This window comes from Pygocentrus nattereri, chromosome 9, assembly GCF_015220715.1.
Source record: "Pygocentrus nattereri isolate fPygNat1 chromosome 9, fPygNat1.pri, whole genome shotgun sequence".
NCBI lineage: Eukaryota > Metazoa > Chordata > Actinopteri > Characiformes > Serrasalmidae > Pygocentrus > Pygocentrus nattereri.
This window is the reverse complement of record NC_051219.1, coordinates 19,685,047-19,706,179: the sequence shown is the minus strand read 5'-3', so window position 1 is coordinate 19,706,179 and position 21,133 is coordinate 19,685,047. Positions and strand designations below refer to the sequence as shown.

The following is a 21,133-nucleotide window of genomic DNA, read 5'->3' as shown; positions in this document are numbered from 1 at the left end:
ATTTATTTGATTCAAATGTATACATCACATCCATATGAGTCAAATATATTATATCAGCACAGTTGTCATTACTGTTAACTGTATTGATTATTGCTGTGATACACCTGAACATCTTGTACACCGATATATAACTTTCAAAAAATTAGTAATGCTTGTTACATTTACTGTAATTATGTTTTTTTTTATGTATTCTTAAATTCGTTATGTGACGTTTGTACAAAAACTGACAAAATAAATAGTGTTAAATCATGTTGTTGGGTGACTTCTTTTTTGTGTCTTTTCTTTGATATTTTTTTAATCCCACAAACGGGGAAATTCCACCGCTGCATTTAACCCATCCGTGAAGTGAAACACCACATACACACACACTAGGGGGCAGTGAGCACACTTGCCCAGAACGCTGGGCAGCCCTATGCATGGCGCCCTGGGAGCAACTGGGGGTTCGGTGTCTTGCTCAAGTACACCTCAGTCATGGACTGTCAGCACCGGCAACCTTCCGGTCACAGGGCCAGTTCCCTAACCTCCAGCCAAAGACTGCTCCCATTTAATTTTGCTGTGATGGTCTAAAACACTTTTTAGGTTTTTATTTAAATAATCTCAGGGCCAGTTCCCTCCAGCCCATGACTTGCCCCCATATTATTGCAGAATACTGCATTAAACATGTGTATTATTGTTTATTGTTTGCCTTTTTAATGTTTGTTGTGGACTAACACACACACAGAGTAGTAACAAATCCAAATTGCAAATCAAAGAAGCTGCTGGTGTTTTCAGCACAGTGGACTAGAAGCACATTGAAACTGTTGGGATTACTAAGCAGCATAAAATGCAACAAACTTCTAAGACTGAATTTTGGAGGTATGGAAAAATATTCATACATATTTCTTTGAAAACCTGAAAGCAACTTTAGCGCAAAGAATGGAAATTGTAATAAAAACGCAAATTGTAGATGCATTGAACATTGGAAAATGTGTGCTATTTATTTGTTAAACATTTTGTGTAATTTACTGATAAAGGAATGTTTTCTGCTTTTTTCCTTATACTGAAAATTGAATAAGTTGTATTTACTGGCCATTGTGACTGGAAATTGAATAACTGAAAGGTTTGAGTAATGTATATTTTATTCACGAGGAAATGAGCTTAACATTTGAACAAAGTAAATTCAGTCCATCACTTTTTTCAGTCTGTATGTCCCTCAGAGATTTGACCCATCTTGACCTCATGCCCCATAGTAACTAAGGGAAGCGGGGCCAAGGCACATCTGTGTGCCCCTCTGTACACATACACATACACTCCCCTCTGGGCCTTCAAGCTGCTCACACGTGCAGAGCAGCATCCACCCATGTGCTGATAAAAATGCTCTCCATCACGCGGCACTCACACTCATTGATTATAGAGTGTCATATTGACAAATGCGTTTTTAACAATCTGCGCTTGATATGTGACTTGGCACAGATTTCCTGTCTGAGGACTAAATGGTCATGTTTTTTATCACAATCAGAAAGTCACTCAGTATAATGTGCGAGCTTGCCATCAGCAGTGCCTACTGCATTGCTCAGTTAAAGTTTTTAAGTGAAGTAAAAGTTTCAGTTTCTGGTGAGCAGGTGTTTTTTTTGTGGAGGATGAGTATGAACAAATATCAGGCTTTGGGTTTTCTAACAGTGAAAGCATAATTTTTCTTTTGCATGTCAGTGTGTGCATCAGGTGACCTTGTATTGCAGGCCACTCACGGTTGTTTAACTGTTGTGTAACAAAGTGTAAATTTGTCTTTGCTCTGCAAAGATGTGTCTACCTTCTGACACTCTGCACCACACAGTGCATTAAAGGAGAATTCCACATATATATTTTTCTTTATTTCTGCCTAATTAAATGGTTGAAATATATGCAAAGTCATTCAGAGTTGTTTGATATTAAATTACTAGGTGCCATGATGTACACAACACAAATATAGCCATTTCATTTAACTTCCAAAATGACCAATGAACCTACGCATGTCTTCTGAATTTTCATATGTATTGTTGATCATGGTAATATAGAGGTAAAAAAAAAAACTTTCTTTAAGGACTATTTTATCTTACAATGCCCTGCATATACCTCTTCACTATGAATGAATTAAACTAAAACCTTATCTCAGAACTACTGTCAAACAATGTGTTAGGCAACAGGCAGTATATTCATTTCATGTAATAACATACTGTAGCTACCTTTTAGCTGTTTGACACATTAAACACTTCAAATGCATGGTTCCTTGTACCGTCACAGTAAACAAATTCTGCTTTGGTACATTTATGAAGAATTAAGCATTTCACATCAAATCCCTCTGAACAACTTTCTTTAAATCTTAATTATTTAATTATGCAGGAATGTAGAAAAATCTGAGGAATTTCTCATTTAAGGTAGTCTGAATGAACTCTACACACTTGGATGTTAATACCTTGCGACCCAGGCCTTTTATACAGTTATTCATTTACAAATTGTCAATAACTACAAATACCATTCTGTAAGAAACTACATGTTGATTATATAGCAAGGAGAGTTCAGAACAAAACGTGGGCCTTCATACAGATCTTTAACACAGGGTTTAAGAAGCTGATACTTTGCTTAACACATAATGTGGTTTACACAGGAAATGACCTGTCAGACAGCTACAACAACCACAAAGGAAACAAACATCATACAAATCTGTGACTGAACTTCATGATGGAACTTTCTTCAGCCAAGTCTCTTCCTTTATGACTACTAAGTTTCTTTTTAGTTTTTCACAATTTCCACAATAACATGTCAATATAAAACTAAAAACGTAAACATTAATAATTTAGGTTACTTTATAAAAGCTTCAGAGGACAGTTTTTAGCACAGCAGTTTTTCTTACGGTTGTGCTGGAGTGCTTGTGTTCACTGGGAGGGTCAAGAACTCAGAAGTGTGCAGAGACATTCTGGAGACAAACCTGCAGAAGCTGCTCAAATGATAATGACCTGAAACACACCAACTGCTTTCGAGAGAATACTTTGCCTAAAAGAAAGTCACACTTTGGTTTGACTTTCTTCTTTAGAAGTTTTAAGCAGCAAAAAACCTTAATGCACTTTCAAGTGTGGCACAAATGTCCACGTACAATGTTGGGGACACTGTATATTCGCACAAACATTCAAACCTTCACTCTTGTTCAAGGCTACAGTGGGCAGGGCTTTTATGCTGTTGTTGTTGTTTTTTTATTATTATTATTATTTAACGACTACACTAAAGCTAAAATCATTAGGGTTTACATGACATGCTATTAGAAATAAAGCTACAGTGCGGGTACATTTTTCCTCAGAGGTATAACAGTGGTTTTAAGGTCCAATTGATGTTTTTATATTCATTATCATTATTATTATTGTTGTTGTGGTGGTTGTTGTTGTTGTTCCTATTCTTATTTACAGTAGATGGCGCTATGCGCGTCAAGCTGGGCTCGAGGAAGGCATGAAGAAGTCTTACCATATTAATGAGCAGAGCTGCCTGAGTTATTACGTAATCATCTGAGCGCTGTAATCCGCTCACAGGCTTTCTTAACCGTTTGCCTGTTTTTTCGGCTCTCAAATTGCCGCATACCAACATTAATGGGACCGAACAGGACGTACCTCAGTGTAGGCTATGCCTCAGTTGGCGTCTTATTTGGACTTTCGGCTTTTATCGTTTGGAACGTGGTTTACTGGCAGCCATGGACGGCGGCGATGGGCGGGTTATCAGGTAAACAACTGCCAGAGAATGTGGGCTTTTATGCTCAGTGTGCTAATAATGTTAGAAACATCATGACATTTACTTGTAAAATAAGCCCTTTTGTTCTATTCACCAGTAGCCTGGCTAATGCGCCTAGCTAGCACAAGTAGGCTGCGGAAAATGGTAAACTGAACACTAAAGTCGTTGGAATTTAGCTGTCGAAAGGAAAATGTAACGTTAACCTGACCTGGGTTAGCATGGCATGACTTAGTCATTACATGTACAACACTTAGCTTAGCTGTTTAGCACACCTCGGCCTAAAGCAGGGTTTGACCTGCATCACAGAAAATCTGAAATACATTCATCTTATTTAAGTTTATACACAGCGAAGCCAATGTTTACCTTTCACAGTGTTCCTTTGTGTTTATCTGGAACGAAAGGCGCACTGTGGTTGTTAAATTCAACACTTTTGTTGTGTTTTGCATCCCAAAATGAGCTCAAATGCACATTCAGTCCGTTAGTTACTGTTGTGAAGGATGTTAGTGTGATCTACAGTGATTTGTGTATGTGTGTTTGCAGGAGTGCTGGCCCTCTGGGTTCTGGTTACACACATTATGTACATTCAGGACTTCTGGCGCACTTGGCTAAAGGGACTCAAGCTCTTCATAATTGCCAGTACAGTTTTCTCAATGCTGGCTGTTGCTGCTTTTGCCACCTTCATGACACTTGCTATTACTAAAAAGCAAGGTGAGTTTCGTATGGGTATTTCAACATGCTGTCAGGATAGTCATGCGCTTTAAACAGATATTAGGCATTGATGTAATGATATAATGCACATAAAATAATGGTACGCCTGTTTCGATGGGTTTTTAAAAAAAATTATGTTTCATTCTGTTTTATGCTTTACTCATGGTATCCATACAGAGACAATATATGTAATTTACTAGTTGCTTCAGCTTGTTTTGTTCAGTTAGAGTTCAGTTAAAAATACATTAACATGTATTATTATACATTAATATTTCATTAATTAATGAAAATGGAATGCTTTCTTTCTAAAAATGTGCTTATTGTCTGGTTAATGTACCTTTGCAGGACTGTGTAAGGTTCCCTTTTGTGTAGTTTTAAGGGAACAAAAGAGAGCTGTCAAGACAAGCTGTCAGATTAGAATTAGAATTTCTTTTAGCGCAGAGAATGCTGCCAGTACTCAGAAACGTGGGTTCATTTACTTACAAATAACAAAAATACTGTAATATTGAATTTTGTACCAACACCAGCCTGGTTAACTATTTAAGTTGCATTTACCCAAGATTTTAGTTAGGTCACCATCGTACATCAATCAAGGGAGTTTGTGATTAGGTTAATGTTATCTCTTGAAACACCAGTGTTCTCTGACTGTATTTGAAACTGTGAGCATTCACTTAAGATAATTCAGCCTCTTCTTATTCACAGCATTGACAGACCCCAAAAGTTTTTATCTGTCTTGCGTTTGGAGCTTCATCACGTTTAAGTGGGCATTCCTGCTTGGCCTGTATTCTTATCGGTACCGCCAGGAGTTTGCCGACATCAGCATTCTCAGTGACTTCTGATTGGCTATGTCTTTGGAACTGAATGGATTTGCTGATGCCAACTGGTGGCTTTACCTGCCAGTCATGAGGTGGGTGGAAAGAGATCAAGCTTGCTAGGCAGGAAGAAGTGGATAAACGTCTTTTGTCATACCGCTCTTTCTGTTTTCACCACGGGACTGTACAAGTTTTCCTCTGATCACAAATTGGTCCTATAGGAAACAGTCTGCACCCATTCCTGTTACATTGTTTTAAATGCAAGATGATATTTAAATGACTGACATTGTATCAAAGTGTAGGTTAAAAGCTTTTGAGAGACTTGAGAGAACCTACATGTGAATGTCACAAGGTACTTGTTTACTGTTCTTCAACTATAAGGCAAGGATCTGCCTGGTAGAGTATCTGATTAAAGATGTGCACGCAGCTGTTTCTAAAAGCTTGTGATAGTCATGAAATTTCCATCCTTGACTGTGGACTTTCCATTTTTTGATTTAATGTATTCAAATGTATTTTATTGTTATTTACAAGATCACAGTTTACATAATCTGTAGTTTTTAATGTGTCAAATATGCATCGACCATGAGCATAAGTTGAGCAATATCTCTTTATGCAGTTCTAGATTTTATCCATTAGTGGGAGTGAAATGACAACAAAAGCCACTAAAAACATCATCAGTCTGCCTCCTGCTCAGGTCTTATGTCAACAATGTTTTGCAACCTACCCCTAAAGGACACACCAGTACTTGTTAATATACAATATTGTAACAATTGAAATATTAAACAATCAGTTTGGTTTTTTTTTTCTTTTGTTTTGTTTAAATGCAGTTTGAACAAACTGGTACAATGATGTATTTCAAATATCAATGTCTGCCTCAACCTGTATTTATCAAACAGAACATGAGTGCTTGGAGTATGTTTTTTTGGCTTTTACATTTTTGTACGTACATTTGTATAGACAAATGTTCCTCATTATAGATCAGTTTTCCTTGTCTAATTAAGTTGATAAACATTGGGCTCTTGTCATTGATGCCACATTGTTGGAGTATGTCTTAATCCGCAGTTGGGGGGTGTGGGGGGGGGGGGGGGGTGGTTTGTAAAGATACCCAAAACTGCTGTGCAGTCTTCTGTAGGTCACAAAGTATATTTGTGTGTGTGTGTGGTCCACTTGGAAATATAAATTGCTCAAGATCACTTAAGAATCTTCTTTTTATCCCCACAATGAATTTATCCAGTTCTATATTTGTCATTATTTGTCCTGTGATTTTTAAATTGTACCTCTGTGAAAGTGTACATAGACCCATTAAAGAGCTTAAATATCCAGAATTGAGTGCAGAAGTTTGTATATGAATGTGTAAATGGCTGTGTGGAATTGGAGTAATGATTCAGTGTCACTAGAGCCACTATACGTCAGAGGTGGGGAACTCCACATTCCTGCACATTTTGGATTTTCTGTCTTAAACTGGATTCTCATCAGTTAACCCCTTAAAATCCCAGGCTTATTGCATATTAAGGCTTATTATTCAGTAACTACAGGGACTTGCAAACTGAGCTATTCTTAGGTTATAGAATTGTGTAAAAAAAATAAAAATAAAAAGCTTTGGGCTCACCAATAGGCCTTGGCCTATTAAGGGGTTAAGTGTCAGACTTAGTTGCCATGTTAAACTGGTGAAAGCATCAAAATGTGCCAGAGGTTCTTTACCCTTGCTTTAAAGTTATTGTTATTAGTTAATGTTACTTGTCCTTGCCCACTGGTGCACAGTGACATGATCAGAACTCAGAAGTTTTAGAGGTGGACAAAATCATTATATTTTGATGGAAAATTAGGGGAAAACCAGAATTCTGTTTTTAAATGGTATAGCACGATGAGTTGTGCTTAGTATGACCAGTGACACGAACTAACAAGGTTAAAAGTCATTTCTGATGTTAGGTTGACTTTAACACATTTATGCTCCTACTGGACTTTTAAATGTCCTTCAATACAGTGACTCTTAGAGCATTAAAGCTGTGAAAACAAAATCAGAATTGCTCAAATGGTTTGGCTACAACGTCCAATTTTTTACTTTGATTCAAAAGGCTTACTTTTTGTAAATGTTTGTTTTCATGCAAAATTAATGTTTTGTTTAATCTCAATTTGATCATTTCTCATGAAGAATAGGCCAGTATCTCAACGAAATACCATCTACATTTTAATTACTACTTTACACACATAAAAAACATACAAGGAGTGTATTCAATGCATTTGTCAACTGGTCAGATGTCACTGCTCACTAGTACCATTGTAAAATATTCTGCATTAAATTAATTCAAATTCATTTAGAATTTAGAAATTAGAATCATTTACATGAATAAAATACACTGCTCAAAAAAATAAAGGGAACACTTAAACACATATAATATAACTCCAAGTAAATGAAACTTCTGTGAAACTGTCCACTTAGTAAGCAACACTGATTGACAATCAATTTCACATGCTGTTGTGCAAAACAGGTGGAAATTATTGGCAATTAGCAAGACACACTCAGTAAAGGAGTGGTTCTGCAGGTGGGGACCACAGACCACTTCTCAGTACCTTTCTGCTTTCTGGCTGATGTTTTGGTCACTTTTGAATGTTGGTGGTGCTTTCTCACTCGTGGTAGCATGAGACGGACTCTACAACCCATACAAGTGGCTCAGGTAGTGCAGCTCATCCAGGATGGCACATCAATGCAAGCTGTGGCAAGAAGGTTTGCTGTGTCTGTCAGCGTAGTGTCCAGAGGCTGGAGGCGCTACCAGGAGACAGGCCAGTACACCAGGAGACATGGAGGAGGCCGTAGAAGTGCAACAATGCAGCAGCAGGACCACAACCTCCACCTTTGTGCAAGGAGGAACAGGAGGAGCACTGCCAGAGCTCTGCAAAATGACCTCCAGCAGGCCACAAATGTGCATGTGTCTGCACAAACGGTTAGAAACTGACTGTGTGAGGATGGTATGAGGGCCCGACGTCCACAGATGGGGGTTGTGCTCACAGCCCAACACCGTGCAGGATGCTTGGCATTTGCCAGAGAACACCAGCAAATTCTCCACTGGCGCAAAATTTTGCATCTCCAACTTTATCGTTTGTTTATCGTGTAGATTGAAAACAGTAGTTTTTTACAGAGTGTAAAAAAATCATGACAAATAATCTAATAGAAATGGTCCAAAATTATCTCTTAAATTCTTACTTTAACTTTCATTCTAAGTTAAGAGTGTTTTTTCATCTCCTGTAAAGTAACTATTTATGGAGACACAAGGTTTTGTTCTTACAATATACTACAAGATTATTCTACTAATGTGCAAATGATATACACATTTAATCATTAATAATTAATCATTAATAAGGGTCATTTCCCATTACTGGAGTTCTACAGAAAAGGAGGCCAGTGTAGGTCAGTTTGCAAACAAGGGTAATGTGCAAGACCATTTTAAGCTCCTCCCCAGGAATGACTGCACCAGTATATAACAGCATCTAATCTCAAGAAACCAATGATCTGGGAAAAAAGCACTCTAAGCTTCTGATTTTCACACCTAAAGTACAGAGCTTAGAAACATTGTCCGTGAAACAGGTAAGAACCAGCTTTTTTCCATTTTTATGGTCTTTGTCCTAGTTGATTGACGGTACATAATCAACACAACATTAATAGTAGTAGAACTGGGTGGTAAAGGATACAATGTATTGGAGCTTGTTTATTCTTTAATGATTTTGGTCTTTAATTTGGACTCATCTTTACTTGCATATATCCATATGTATGTGAACCTATGTATTCTGTAATAATGGTTTACAATGCTTTCCTTGACATATTTTTTCTAAAAGAACAGTAATGAGATTTTTAATCTGCATTTTAAAAAATGTATTTGCATAGTTGAAAGTCAAACAGGGTCTTACTGTGCTGTTCTTAAGTACTGCTCAAACAAATCTACTCAAGGTCAGATAAGGGACTCTCAATGCTGTACAAAAGATTTTGTCAGCATGTAAGAAAAACACTTTCTACACTGACAGGAAGGCATTCACTGTCTTACCATCTAACTAAATGCATCCCTATATTCAGATATAACTGTATTATTGTTGTGTGCATCGATGAACCAGTCATCTTCCAGAGTGCTGTGTCAATGACACCTTATTTTTGTTGTCATATCTCAAAATCAGTGAATGATTCTGGGCTATAAGGTTTCCTCAACACAATGCAAGCAGTTCGGCCTCGCTATGCAGTAAACCGGCCAGCTTATTCTCAACCTGAGTTTGATGAGGAATTTGACAGGAAAAGGAGGAGCTTTCCTCTGGGGGACAAAGTAAAAAAGGTCTTCAGGTATGTCACCTCTACTGAGTGATATATAATTACTTCTGATTATATTAGTTTGAGTTTAAAATACAGATTATGTTGACTTTCAATCCAAACAAGCTAAACAGTAGACCATGCTTCAAATCACATTTAATCATTTTTAACATTAAGTGACACTTATTAGTTCCGTAATGGGGAAATTTCACCTCCACAATCTAACCCATCTGAAACACCACATACACACTAGTGAAGACACACTAGGGGACCACACTTGCCTGGAGCGGTGGGCAGCCCTATCCGCAGCATCCGGGGAGCAGTTGGGGGTTAGGTGCCTTGCTCAAGGGCACTTCAGTCATGACCTGTTGGCTCAGCGGATTGAACTGGCGACCTTCTGGTCGCAAGGCTGGTTCCCTGACCTCCAGCCAACGACTGCCCAACACTACACCCCAAATGGGATAACCTTTATTCGTTAATGTTGCTTTTCCCCACCCACTGCCAGAGGTGGGCAAAAGTCATTATATTCTGATGGAAGATTTCAGAAAAATGTTTTGTCTTTTACATGAAAACATATGATGAATCATGTTTAATATGACCAGGACCAAGTTTTTTGATTAGGTAGTATTTTAAAATTAATCTTAAGATTTATTTTCCAGTAACTATAATAAATTACTTAGTAACAACAGAGTAACTACTATTAAACTAATATATAAGTTATGTAGTTATGAGAGTCCCACTGATGAGTTAATGGAGTGTTTTTTTATTGAGATTTTGGGGCATTCTGAACAATATTCGTTTTTTGTGTGTGTATGTGTGTGCACGTGTGCACCTATAAATGATGCAGTTGTTCCAGTGGGCGGCTGAAAAGTCTTCTCTTCAGACACGTGCCAGTGCTCGGCTGGCTACCCAAATACAACTTCAGACAGAACCTCCTGACTGATGTTATCAGCGGAGTCAGTGCAGGCACCATTCAGGTTCCCCAGGGTGAGTCTCACTTACACACATCAATATGTCTAGTAGAGCAGGAGACCATGTGCAATATGTCCAGTAGGGCAGGGGACAATTCAGAGTATGTCCAGTAGGGCAGGAGACAATGCATAGTGCATCCAATAGGGCAGGAGACAATGCACAGTACATCCAATGGAGCAGGAGACAATACACAGTAAATCCAATGGAGCAGGAGACAATGCACAGTACATCCAGTAGGGCAAGTGAAAATGCACAGTACATCCAGTAGGACAGGAGACAATGCATAGTGCATCCAGTAGGGCAGGAGACAATGCACAGTACATCCAATGGAGCAGGAGACAATGCACAGTACATCCAATGGAGCAGGAGACAATGCACAGTACATCCATTAGGGCAGGAGACAGTGTGCAGTATGTCCAGTAGAGCAGGAGACAGTGTGCAGTATGTCCAGTAGAGCACTAGACAGTGTGTAGCATGTCCAGTAGAGCAGGTGACACTGGTATTTTCCATTTAACTATTTGCTTATTCTAGAAGTGTGGCATGAACAGCCGTTTTTATAGATAAGTGAAAGGCAACTGAGCTAGATACAATACCCTGTTATCACTCTTTCGACAATCATGGTTGTCAGATCCTGCTTCACAAGAGGTTTAGTCGAGTGATAATGATGCTTTCCTGTAATACTCAGATATGGAGTTGATATCATGTCATCTATGTAATTAATTAGATTTACACCAGCATCCGTCTTCTTTATTTAGGCATGGCCTTTGCTCTGTTGGCTAACCTCCCCCCAGTCAATGGGCTTTATTCATCCTTCTTCCCTCTCATTCCATACTTCTTTATGGGCACAGCCCACCAAATGGTGCCAGGTAGGTTTTTAAATATTCATTTAGTAGATTAGCTGAAGACATGAGTTAATCATGTAGCCCCGTTTATTGATTTCTAGGATGCTGATAAACTTAACCTGGGCCATACCTTTTCTCTGCATCATCATAATATTTATTTGATGTTTTATTCTGCATAATTTACAAGGGTTTCTTTATTCACACAGGCACTTTTGCTGTGCTGAGTATCATGGTGGGTATGGTGTGTCTGAGGCTGGCACCAGAGTCAGATTTTAGCCATTTCAATGCCACCCTCAATGCCACTGTAGTGGATGAGGGGAAGATGAACGAGGTCCGCCTGGGCATATCAGGCACTTTGGCTTGTCTGACTGCCATCATACAGGTGACTGAAGTATCTTCTGTCGCTGAATAACAACCTGCATTTTGCCTTAACGCCCGAGGGTACTTAAATCTGTTTTTAATGAGTAGGTTAATCTTCCTCTGGGCACACCTAATTCATGTATAAAGAATGTCTTGTGAATAGCTTTCTAATCCTAACGCATTAAATGGCTAGTGCATTTACCAAAATTCTTCTCTTTTAATGTAAACTGGGCAGTCTTAATATTAGGTAGCGCATGTGTAATAGTACCCTCACCAGTCACAAGGCTGATGTAGGTTGTCCTGGCCACACAGTTTAACAAGACAGTGTCCCCCTTCAGTCTGTCTGTGTTTGAATCAGAAAACCTGATTGAGCGAAAGCTACAATCAAGTGAAAGCTAACCTAGCAGCTAATCTCTCTGCGTGTAATCTGTTCATCCATCTGTCTGTCCATCCATTCCTCCATTTGTTTGTTCAACCAGAGATACAAGCATTCCCTGGATGCACATGCTGCATTAAAGTAAATAAGAACATTGCCGTATTTAAGACATAAAAGCTGGATAATATTTTTAGTGAACCATGAACATAGCAGTGATAGTCTACAACACAACCTGTATGTGTGCTTTCTATTAAAATGTTATTAAATGTTATCAAATTTTAATAGTATTATTTTAATAGACTGAGTGAGGGACAGCTGAATTAGAATCTCAACTGTCTTGTTCTATATCAACCAAATTATGAATAACTTACAAAACTTTGCTGGAATTTTAATAGATTGGTCTAGGCATGATGCAGTTTGGATTTGTGGCCATATACCTCTCTGAGTCATTCGTTAGAGGGTTCATGACAGCTGCAGGTCTGCAGATTCTCATATCTGTACTCAAATACATCTTTGGGATCAGCGTGCCACCATACAGTGGACCTTTGGCTGTGATTTATGTAAGTAAAATGATGTGAATTCATTATAAGTCACCATTATAATATTCATGTCAAGTCAATCCAAGACTAAAGAAAAAAAACTGGGATCTTATAAGGACCCCCATATAAAACTTCCAACAATGACAAAAAAATGACAATGTCTTAATTAATCTGGTGCTTAGTTATATTTTATGTTATAACAGTAATTACCCTTGAGTAATGGGCTTACATTTGCATAAGTAATGATATAAGGTTAAGATGCCTGGTCACCACAGGTTCCCCGTTCTACAGAGCCCAGTGTCATTGCTGCACTTGTAGTTAGAGCACTGGAAGTGAATGCAGATCAGCATTTTTCTTAAGAATTTTTGGTAATACTTTACCAGCAATTGTTATGACAGATGTCATATGACATAGAGGTCATGACAGTTACAGAGAGTGGCAATGTAACACTTTTTTATTTTAATTAATGAACAAAATCATGACAGCATATATCAGCCATGACATGTTTGTGGTATGACTATGTCAATTTTATGTAGTAAAGTTCAAGTAAATTGTTTTGTTTCTTACATTATGATTTTTCCGGTATTTTCTGTGTTTCAGACCCTTATAGACATATGCCGGGGCTTGCCTGAAACCAACATAGCCTCTCTGGTGTTTGCCCTGGTCAGCTCTGTGGTGCTGATCACAGTGAAAGAGCTGAGTGCTCGCTACCGCCATAAAATCCCCTTTCCCATCCCCATGGAGATCATCATTGTACGTGAATAGATGTGAACAGTGTGGTTCACATGATTAGTGATTTGTATTTTAGAGTAGCAAAGTGTGTCAAAGCACATTCACATATGTTTTATTTGTCGTTTCTCAGGTGGTGGTGGCCACTGCCATCTCAGGGCCACTGGATCTGCCTGAGAAGTACCACATGGACATAGTGGGACAAATCCCTTTGGGGTAATACTTTGGATAAATCAACAGCAGTTTTCGTTTGTGGTACATGGCATGACATAAATCGTCATATCGACATATTATATGCTAATAAGTGAAAAAATAGAACCTAATTATAATCCTTCCAATAGGTTTTTGGAACAATGATTACCCCATGTTTTCTCACACATGAACTGATGCACATAGTCACTAGTGGTGGGCATAAAAACAAAGTTCTGTTCTACCTTTTGTTTCAGTTTTCCAGCCCCAATCCTGCCCACTGTGTCTCAGTGGGAGGACATGTTGAGTACAGCCTTCTCCCTCGCCATAGTTGGATATGTCATCAATCTGGCCATGGGCAGAACACTGGCCGCTAAGCATGGCTATGATGTGGAACCCAATCAGGTACACATTCTGGAGATATGGCAATGTAAAAATCTGGGCAAGCCGTGACAGCCCTGTAGATATGATCATTCTTCTCTGTCTGGCAGGAAATGCTTGCTTTGGGCTTCAGTAACTTCCTGGGTGGTTTCTTTAAGATTCATGTCATCTGCTGTGCTCTGTCTGTCACGTTGGCTGTAGACAGTGCAGGGGGCTCCTCGCAGGTGAGGCCCCATTCAGTCAATGATGTAACAGGATGAGTAATATAACAATTATACTGTTGTATGTTTGTGCAATATTCTAAAAAAACAAAAATACATTGGCTGCCTTTGTTAGAGGGAGATTATTTATTATAAACCATTGAATTGTTCTTTTGTGGATCTTATTTAATGACATACAGTATATTATGATCTTTATATTTATCATTCTCAGTTTGCCAGTCTTTGTGTTATGCTAGTCGTTATGGTCACCATGCTGGTACTGGGAGCCTATCTAAAGCCGCTTCCTAAGGTGGGAATATTCATCGAAACACTTCAACAGATTCTTATATGTATATACAGTGATTTCTGTATTTGACTGAGCACAGCTGATTGCTGATTGTGCTGATTGATAGTGTGTTACTTCCTCTTTGTCTACAGTCAGTTCTAGGAGCACTCATAGCTGTTAATCTGAAGAACACATTGCTGCAGCTCTCAGACCCGTACTACCTATGGAAGAAGAGCAAATTAGACTGTGTGAGTTATGCTATGTTCACCAATAGAGGCTCTACAAGAAAAGCTGAAAGACAATAACAGCTTAACATTTTATTAATTTATAGAAATGGCACCAATGAGAGAACTTGAGTTAGTATTGGGCTTATATTAGCTGAGTTGGATGTCAGAGGAAAAAAATTAATCTGGTCTGATTCTGAAAAAAAAAATATGAAACAGAATTGCTTGCAGTACAACATACAGCAAAAAAAAAGGAGGTCACATGATGAGAACAGTAGCTGCATGTAGCTTGATGTTAACATAAGGACATTCTAGCTAAGAATAACACTACAGTTACAGTTTTCATGTTTTATAGAATGCTATTTTGCACACATTTGCACTACAAGTGATAAATCTGTGTGTTTGTTTTCATGTGGAAAAGAGCCGACAGGTTTGCCTGTGATTTTGTTTAAGTCCTGTTGTGGACTATGTATTTCTTTCTGCCGAATAGTAGTTTGAGCAATTTAAGCATGGTACTTTTAGATGCTGCATTTAAGTTAGATCTTAACTGAAGTGCTGCAATTAAAATAGTTCATTTCAAAGCTTAGTAGTTTCTAACAAAAAGTGTTGATCTAGAATTGGTACAGTCAGTATAAGGTTTCTTATAGTAAGGATTAATATGTTAACAGTCTGGATATTTTGTCTCTACACTTTCATAACGTTCCTCTTTGTGTTTCCTTTATAGTGTGTATGGGTTGTATCTTTTTTGGCAACATTCTTCCTGAGCTTGCCATTTGGCGTTGCGATTGGGGTGGGCTTTTCTATCCTGGTAGTGATTTTTCAGACTCAGTTGTAAGTCAAATCTGAAATAACTACGCCCTTTTCATATAATATGAATAATACATAATGTTGTATATGGTGACTTTCTGTTTGGTCTGCAGTCGTAATGGCTCAGAAGTGGCTCAGGTCATGGATACAGATCTGTACAAGAACCCTAAAGTCTATAATAAGGTAATGACTCATAGAGCTCATTGTTTTGTGTCAGTAAGTTCTTAAAGTCTGATAAACTGTAAAGTTATAAATAGTTAAATATATGATAGAACCTTATTCACATGCATTTTGTATTTTTATACAGGTGACAGCAGTTGAAGGTGTGAAAATTGTAAAGTATTGCTCACCTCTTTACTTTGCCAACGCAGAGATATTTCGACGAAAGGTGATCAGTAAAGTAGGTTAAATTTCATCTTAGTGAATAACTTAATCTCTTAATCTCTTGATAATTTATCATACCTCAAAATGCAATCCTAAAAATCACTTTTGGTGACGTGCAGTTCAACTAGTATGTTCAGTATTTATTTAAGTTGAATAAAATGAGCTTGTTGCCACTTGAAGATTTTTTTTGGTGATCACTTGAAAGAACCTTTCTCAGCACTTTTATTTTTATATAAGTCTATAGTCTGCTGTGACAAATTATTTCACCCTAAATGCATAACAAATCAGAAAGGTAGTCTGCAAATAACTGTTTTCTTGCACGTTTGGTTGGCAGACTGGACTTGACCCAGGGAAGGTTCTCCTGGCCAGGAAGAAGTTTCTGAAAAAACAACAAGACAAAGAGAAGCAGGAGATAAAATCAAAGCAAAGTCAGGTGAAGGCGGCTGCCAGAAAGAGGAAACTAAGCTCGCTGATTACAATGAAGGCTCAGGTTCAGATTCTTTTTTTGCATTTACAACTGTAGAGGAAAATGCAGTGAAAAAGGTTAACATAGATTCGTAAAATAAATATATGTTGATATCAAGCACTAATGTCTAAGAGTTTAAGTCTTTGCTGCATAAATTACTTTAAAAAAAGACTTTCCTTAAAATTCTGTTGTTGTTGTAAATTGTAATATCTACAAGCTCAGGCTAAAATGTCATTGTGCCTTGCCCATTCCACTTTCAGACCATTTCACAAATTGATCTGCAGAGTGACTTTTACACTATTGGTGCCGATATGCCTACGAGTTACGTCAACCCCTACTGTGACATCACTGGCTCCACTGACCAGTTACCAGACCCTGTGCCCACTAGCCCACCTTCTGTAACCATAGAGATGCAGCCCATGCCCTTCCATACACTCATATTGGACCTAGCAGGAGTCTGCTTCATTGACCTAATGGGAATTAAGGTTCTCACCAAGGTAAACTAAGTACTGTTTAATGTCTGCATAACAGTGGAAAGAGTGCTAAAAAATTCTACTTAAGAAAGAGTGACAATTATACTTGAATACTGGGATTACATACAAGTAAGTATAAATAAGCAGTTTGCTACAAAAAGTTGAGTTGAGTACAGTAAGAATACCCCAAATTTCAGTTTCAGTGGACTTCTACAATTTCAGAAACACTACTACTGGCTTCCCAAGCTAACTGATTAGCTTACTTAGAACTTTTACTTACATTACCTAACTGATGGACAGACACTCACAGTAGATCAAATGAGCAACAACTTTAAATGAATGTCAAAATTCATCATCAAACATCAAAACGGACTTTTTTGCCATGTTAGTTCATGTTCCTGATCATATTAAGTGCCATTCATCATATTGTTTAAAAGGCACATTTCTTGTTTTTATCAATTCATTTTGATTATATCACTGTGCATCAGCAAGCCAGGAAAAATAATATCAACATGGTTCACCTTCCCCTTCTTCAGCTAGCTCAGAGAGCCTCCCTGATGCCATGTTTCACGTGAAAATACATCACAGTGTTGAAAGAAAGTTATGATTTCTGATCCACATTCACTATCATGCCTGTTATACTAAATCTGAAAATAAACAAAGCAATAAAAAAACACAGTAGGTATTTTGCCAAAAAAGTCTGTAATATTTTTTTTGATCTCTGTATTGTGTGAAAATGGCAAACATTACAACTAGTACATTAATAGAAATAAACTCAGCAAAGACATACTACAACATAATTATATTCAAAACGTTCAAGTACATGGAAAATGTAGTCGAGCACTGTTAGTTTTAAATGCATAACAAAAAACATTATTGCATGGCATAAAGGTGCTTGAAAGATGGTTTATACATCTTAGAAAATCTTGATACACTATACCAAATAATGAACAAATATACTAAACAATACAATACAAATGATATAATATACAATATATAGTTCACACAAATACAGTAATAATAAATGCAGCAACACTGCCAGCTGTCTTTTTTACAGATAGATTGCTTTTCAGATTACAATGCTGAGGACATGACACTTTCATATTTGCTTGCAATAATTAGACATATACAGGTGTCACTGAAGGCTAATTGCTTGCCAATATGAGTGACCTTTTCCATGTAATTATCAGAAAAAAATATCCTGACTGTATCTCACCAAAGCTGTGATTATTTCCTTGCAGATGAGCAACACTTATAGCATGCTGGGGATCAGCCTGTATTTAGCAAATGTTCAAGGTGAGAGGTTTTATTCCATCACTCAAAGATACCAGAAGACGTGATACAAGCAGAATACCTACAAAGATGAATCCTGGAACAGTGTGATGGATTATTTTATTATATTATTAAGCCTACATAAACATGTAGGAAGGCCTATGCTAATAGACATTGCTTTGTCTTAAAAGCTGCATTTGTTCTGTGATTTGAAGTTCACTAAATACCTATGATGTCAATTGTTTCTGACACTGGGAGGTGTCATGATAGCTTTTTGGGTAAAATGACATGTTCTAATAACTGGCTTTGTAGCTTAATGTATATTATTGTGATGATTCTAATGCTGATCTTATCTAAAAAAATGTACAAATGGTAAAATCAAATTCACTTTACTTAAGGGAAACAAAAATGCTCACTTTTGTTCAACTAAACTGACACAACTTAATGTGAGAAAAACAACATCAGCTGACATGTCAACTTGTCAAATTTGAAATTTTTATGTAGGGCTGTTGTTGTGAAGTGTTTTCATATATGTCATGCAGCATTTAGCAGTAAAGAAAAGCTGCCAAATCAGTATCATGCTTGCTAACTATGTGTAAATCATTCCACACTTGCCTCAAACCATGTGGATTTTTTATGGAATCCCAGATATTTGCATATGTAACATCTGACATGATTTGAGAACCAATAAGCTGTAAAAAAGAAAATGTCAAAAGGACATTTATTTGGTTCGGTTTTAAATTTTCATTATGTTATAAGTTCTATGTCAGGGGTCAGCACCCCAATTGTTAAGAAGAGCCATTATGTCATTTCAACAAAAATCAACTCACCTTGAGAGCCACAATATTTTATTTCCATTTTACCATCGTGGTTATAAATATATCTCAGTGTGTACTAATGGGCTTAAACATGTAGCATGAATGAAAATGTAGACTTACTTTGTTCTGCTTTAAGCTTTAGCTCAGCTATAGCCACTTTTCTCACATCTCCTGCAGATAACTTTTCCTCAGAAGTGGAATCATTTCTGTGAAATGTCTCTCAATGATCGGCTTCTTGTGAAATGTCTCTCAACGAAGGCCGAAGTCAAATTCTTATTCCCCTAAATGGTACCTGAGGTTCCAGAATGTAACTGAAGCACAATTTAATGTGGAAAAAGACCATTCGAATAAGAAGCTGGTGAAAAAGAAACTGACTTCAGTCTCGAGACTGTGTTTGGCAGTTGGTGTTTGACAGTTTCCCGGTGCAGATTAAACATATCAGGAAACCAGCTGAGTGCTCATAAACACAAATAAGTCCATTTGTATCTAAATTATTGATGTTCATCTTGAATTTTTCTCTTTGCCTTTTCTTTAGCTAGCTAGGTGAGATTGTTGTTGTTGCTATAGTGACCAGCGCCGGTCTTCAGGATTAAAGGGTAAATTAGCAGATATAGGCTTTATATATGTTTAGGGCTATTGAGTGTTAAAATTGTGAGAAGGATCAGCAGAGATTTATTTTACTGCAAATGGGGATTATTTTATTTTTACCTAAAATCTACTTCTGCTGGGGGCAGTAAAAGAGCCACATGTTCCCGACAGCTGCTCTGTGTACAGCCTAAAAATTAACCAGGTGGAGGTTAAGACCTTTCCTATATAACATAGAATGAGAACAACTTTGGAAATTTTGTTAAAGTGAAATTCAATCTAATATTACACAGCTGATTATGTAATTATTTATTAATTATTTTATTTGTCCAGATTTAGCTCTGTTTACTTTATTTGAAAAAGTGTGTACATTTGTAGCTTAATTATTCATTTAAATATGCAATCTTTACCCTGTTTCAGAGGGCAGTGTGCTACATTGATATAAAATTTCCTAGAAAATGCTATCAGTAGGGATGTTTATGATAAAATAACACTGATCCACTTGCTCCTTCTCTGTGTGCATGTTGCTGCAGCTCAGGTGCTTGAGGAGCTGGAGGCTGGGGGCGTGTTTGTTGAAAGCAGTCTTACTCCTGGTCACCTGTTCCTCTCTGTCCATGACGCAGTCCTGTTTGCACAGCACAAATCACTAACCTCTGACTCTATGGAAGAGGTAAGTCACAAGAGCAATTGCAAGGACAAGGACGTTTTCTGTATTTTTTTTTTCCATTGATCTATTTGTCATATCTTATCAAAGTAAACTCAGACTTGAAGAAATTCAGTTTAACACTGAGGAAAGATCTATAGAGCATTGTTTATTATGTACTGCCAGACTGCAGAGTCTTTGTGTCATATGTGTCACAGACAGACAAGGAAAGGATGAAGCTGGCTTTTGATATACAGGAAGAGAAACTCGACCTGGAGCAGGTAGGGGAAGACCTTTAGAGTGTGAGAAAGGCATGTATCTCACAGTTGATAGTGATCTATTGAGTTTATACTGTATATTGATATCACTCTCCTCTTTCTTCAACAGGAACTGTTTTGAGACTTCCAAAGAAGAATTCAAATTGGTTATGAAAGGCATTTTATTTTAGGTCATTTAGGACAGTGCACCAATCCTGAATCATATGAATATGTGTAGGTCTCATTTTATGATTATACTGTGCAACACTGGAGTCTACCTTGCTGGTGAATGTGGCCTAAAGAGAGACTACCCAGAGAAAAACAGCTCATCATCAAGAATCAGTTATTCACATAGACTGGCTATAGACGTGTCCTGTTCCTGCATTATACAGAAGACAGTTTCATTATTGTTTTAAAAGCTGCTTTTTTTTCAGCAAGTTTTAGGTGTTGGGTTTGTGAGGATGGTCATAATGTAATTGTGTGCATGTTGTTCATGTGCTAGCCAGCAGAGGGCAGGCAGTACTTCCTTTGAACAAATTCAAAATAAACAGTGGACCCTCTGTGATGAAAAACCTTAAAGCTTACTTGGTTCTTTTCAAATGTTCTGCGTATATGTTTATGTCAATCCATTTAGCCTAATCATTCAGTCATATTCCATTGTCAGGATCAGTGACTAAGAATTGGCCCCTAATGAGGCACATGGTTATCATGAGGGGATAAATAAAGTAGCATGTTTTTTTGTGAATACCTGCTTTTGGAAGTGAAAACTGTCAGAGAACACTTTTGG

At 37.6% G+C, this 21,133-nt stretch overlaps 2 protein-coding genes across 2 annotated transcripts; both read left to right on the top strand.

The window, feature by feature from the left end:
- The first annotated feature begins 3,466 nt into the window (after window positions 1–3,466).
- Window positions 3,467–6,577, top strand: slc48a1a (solute carrier family 48 member 1a). The gene is made up of 3 exons (XM_017694170.2): window positions 3,467–3,723; window positions 4,273–4,440; window positions 5,143–6,577. The coding sequence occupies exons 1-3, from the start codon at window positions 3,594–3,596 to the stop codon at window positions 5,277–5,279; spliced, it is 435 nt and encodes a 144-aa protein (XP_017549659.1). The 5' UTR covers window positions 3,467–3,593; the 3' UTR covers window positions 5,280–6,577.
- A 2,191-nt stretch (window positions 6,578–8,768) lies between these two features.
- LOC108425526 (solute carrier family 26 member 9) lies at window positions 8,769–20,925 on the top strand. The gene is made up of 21 exons (XM_017694221.2): window positions 8,769–8,835; window positions 9,417–9,576; window positions 10,391–10,530; window positions 11,271–11,381; window positions 11,564–11,739; window positions 12,489–12,653; window positions 13,233–13,385; window positions 13,495–13,577; window positions 13,808–13,955; window positions 14,042–14,155; window positions 14,364–14,441; window positions 14,570–14,665; window positions 15,366–15,472; window positions 15,562–15,631; window positions 15,756–15,848; window positions 16,167–16,322; window positions 16,559–16,795; window positions 18,013–18,067; window positions 19,980–20,116; window positions 20,308–20,370; window positions 20,477–20,925. The coding sequence occupies exons 2-21, from the start codon at window positions 9,452–9,454 to the stop codon at window positions 20,486–20,488; spliced, it is 2,319 nt and encodes a 772-aa protein (XP_017549710.1). The 5' UTR covers window positions 8,769–8,835; window positions 9,417–9,451; the 3' UTR covers window positions 20,489–20,925.
- Window positions 20,926–21,133: the final 208 nt, after the last annotated feature.

Bases quoted from the DNA above. Each gene is read 5' to 3' on its own strand.
- slc48a1a (XM_017694170.2), top strand. From the start codon at position 3,594: ATGGGACCGAACAGGACGTACCTCAGTGTAGGCTATGCCTCAGTTGGC. The intron at 3,724-4,272 runs GTAAACAACTGC...GTGTGTTTGCAG, and splicing joins GGCGATGGGCGGGTTATCAG to GAGTGCTGGCCCTCTGGGTT. The intron at 4,441-5,142 runs GTGAGTTTCGTA...TCTTATTCACAG, and splicing joins TGCTATTACTAAAAAGCAAG to CATTGACAGACCCCAAAAGT.
- LOC108425526 (XM_017694221.2), top strand. From the start codon at position 9,452: ATGCAAGCAGTTCGGCCTCGCTATGCAGTAAACCGGCCAGCTTATTCT. The intron at 9,577-10,390 runs GTATGTCACCTC...TAAATGATGCAG, and splicing joins AAAGTAAAAAAGGTCTTCAG to TTGTTCCAGTGGGCGGCTGA. The intron at 11,740-12,488 runs GTGACTGAAGTA...GAATTTTAATAG, and splicing joins GTCTGACTGCCATCATACAG to ATTGGTCTAGGCATGATGCA.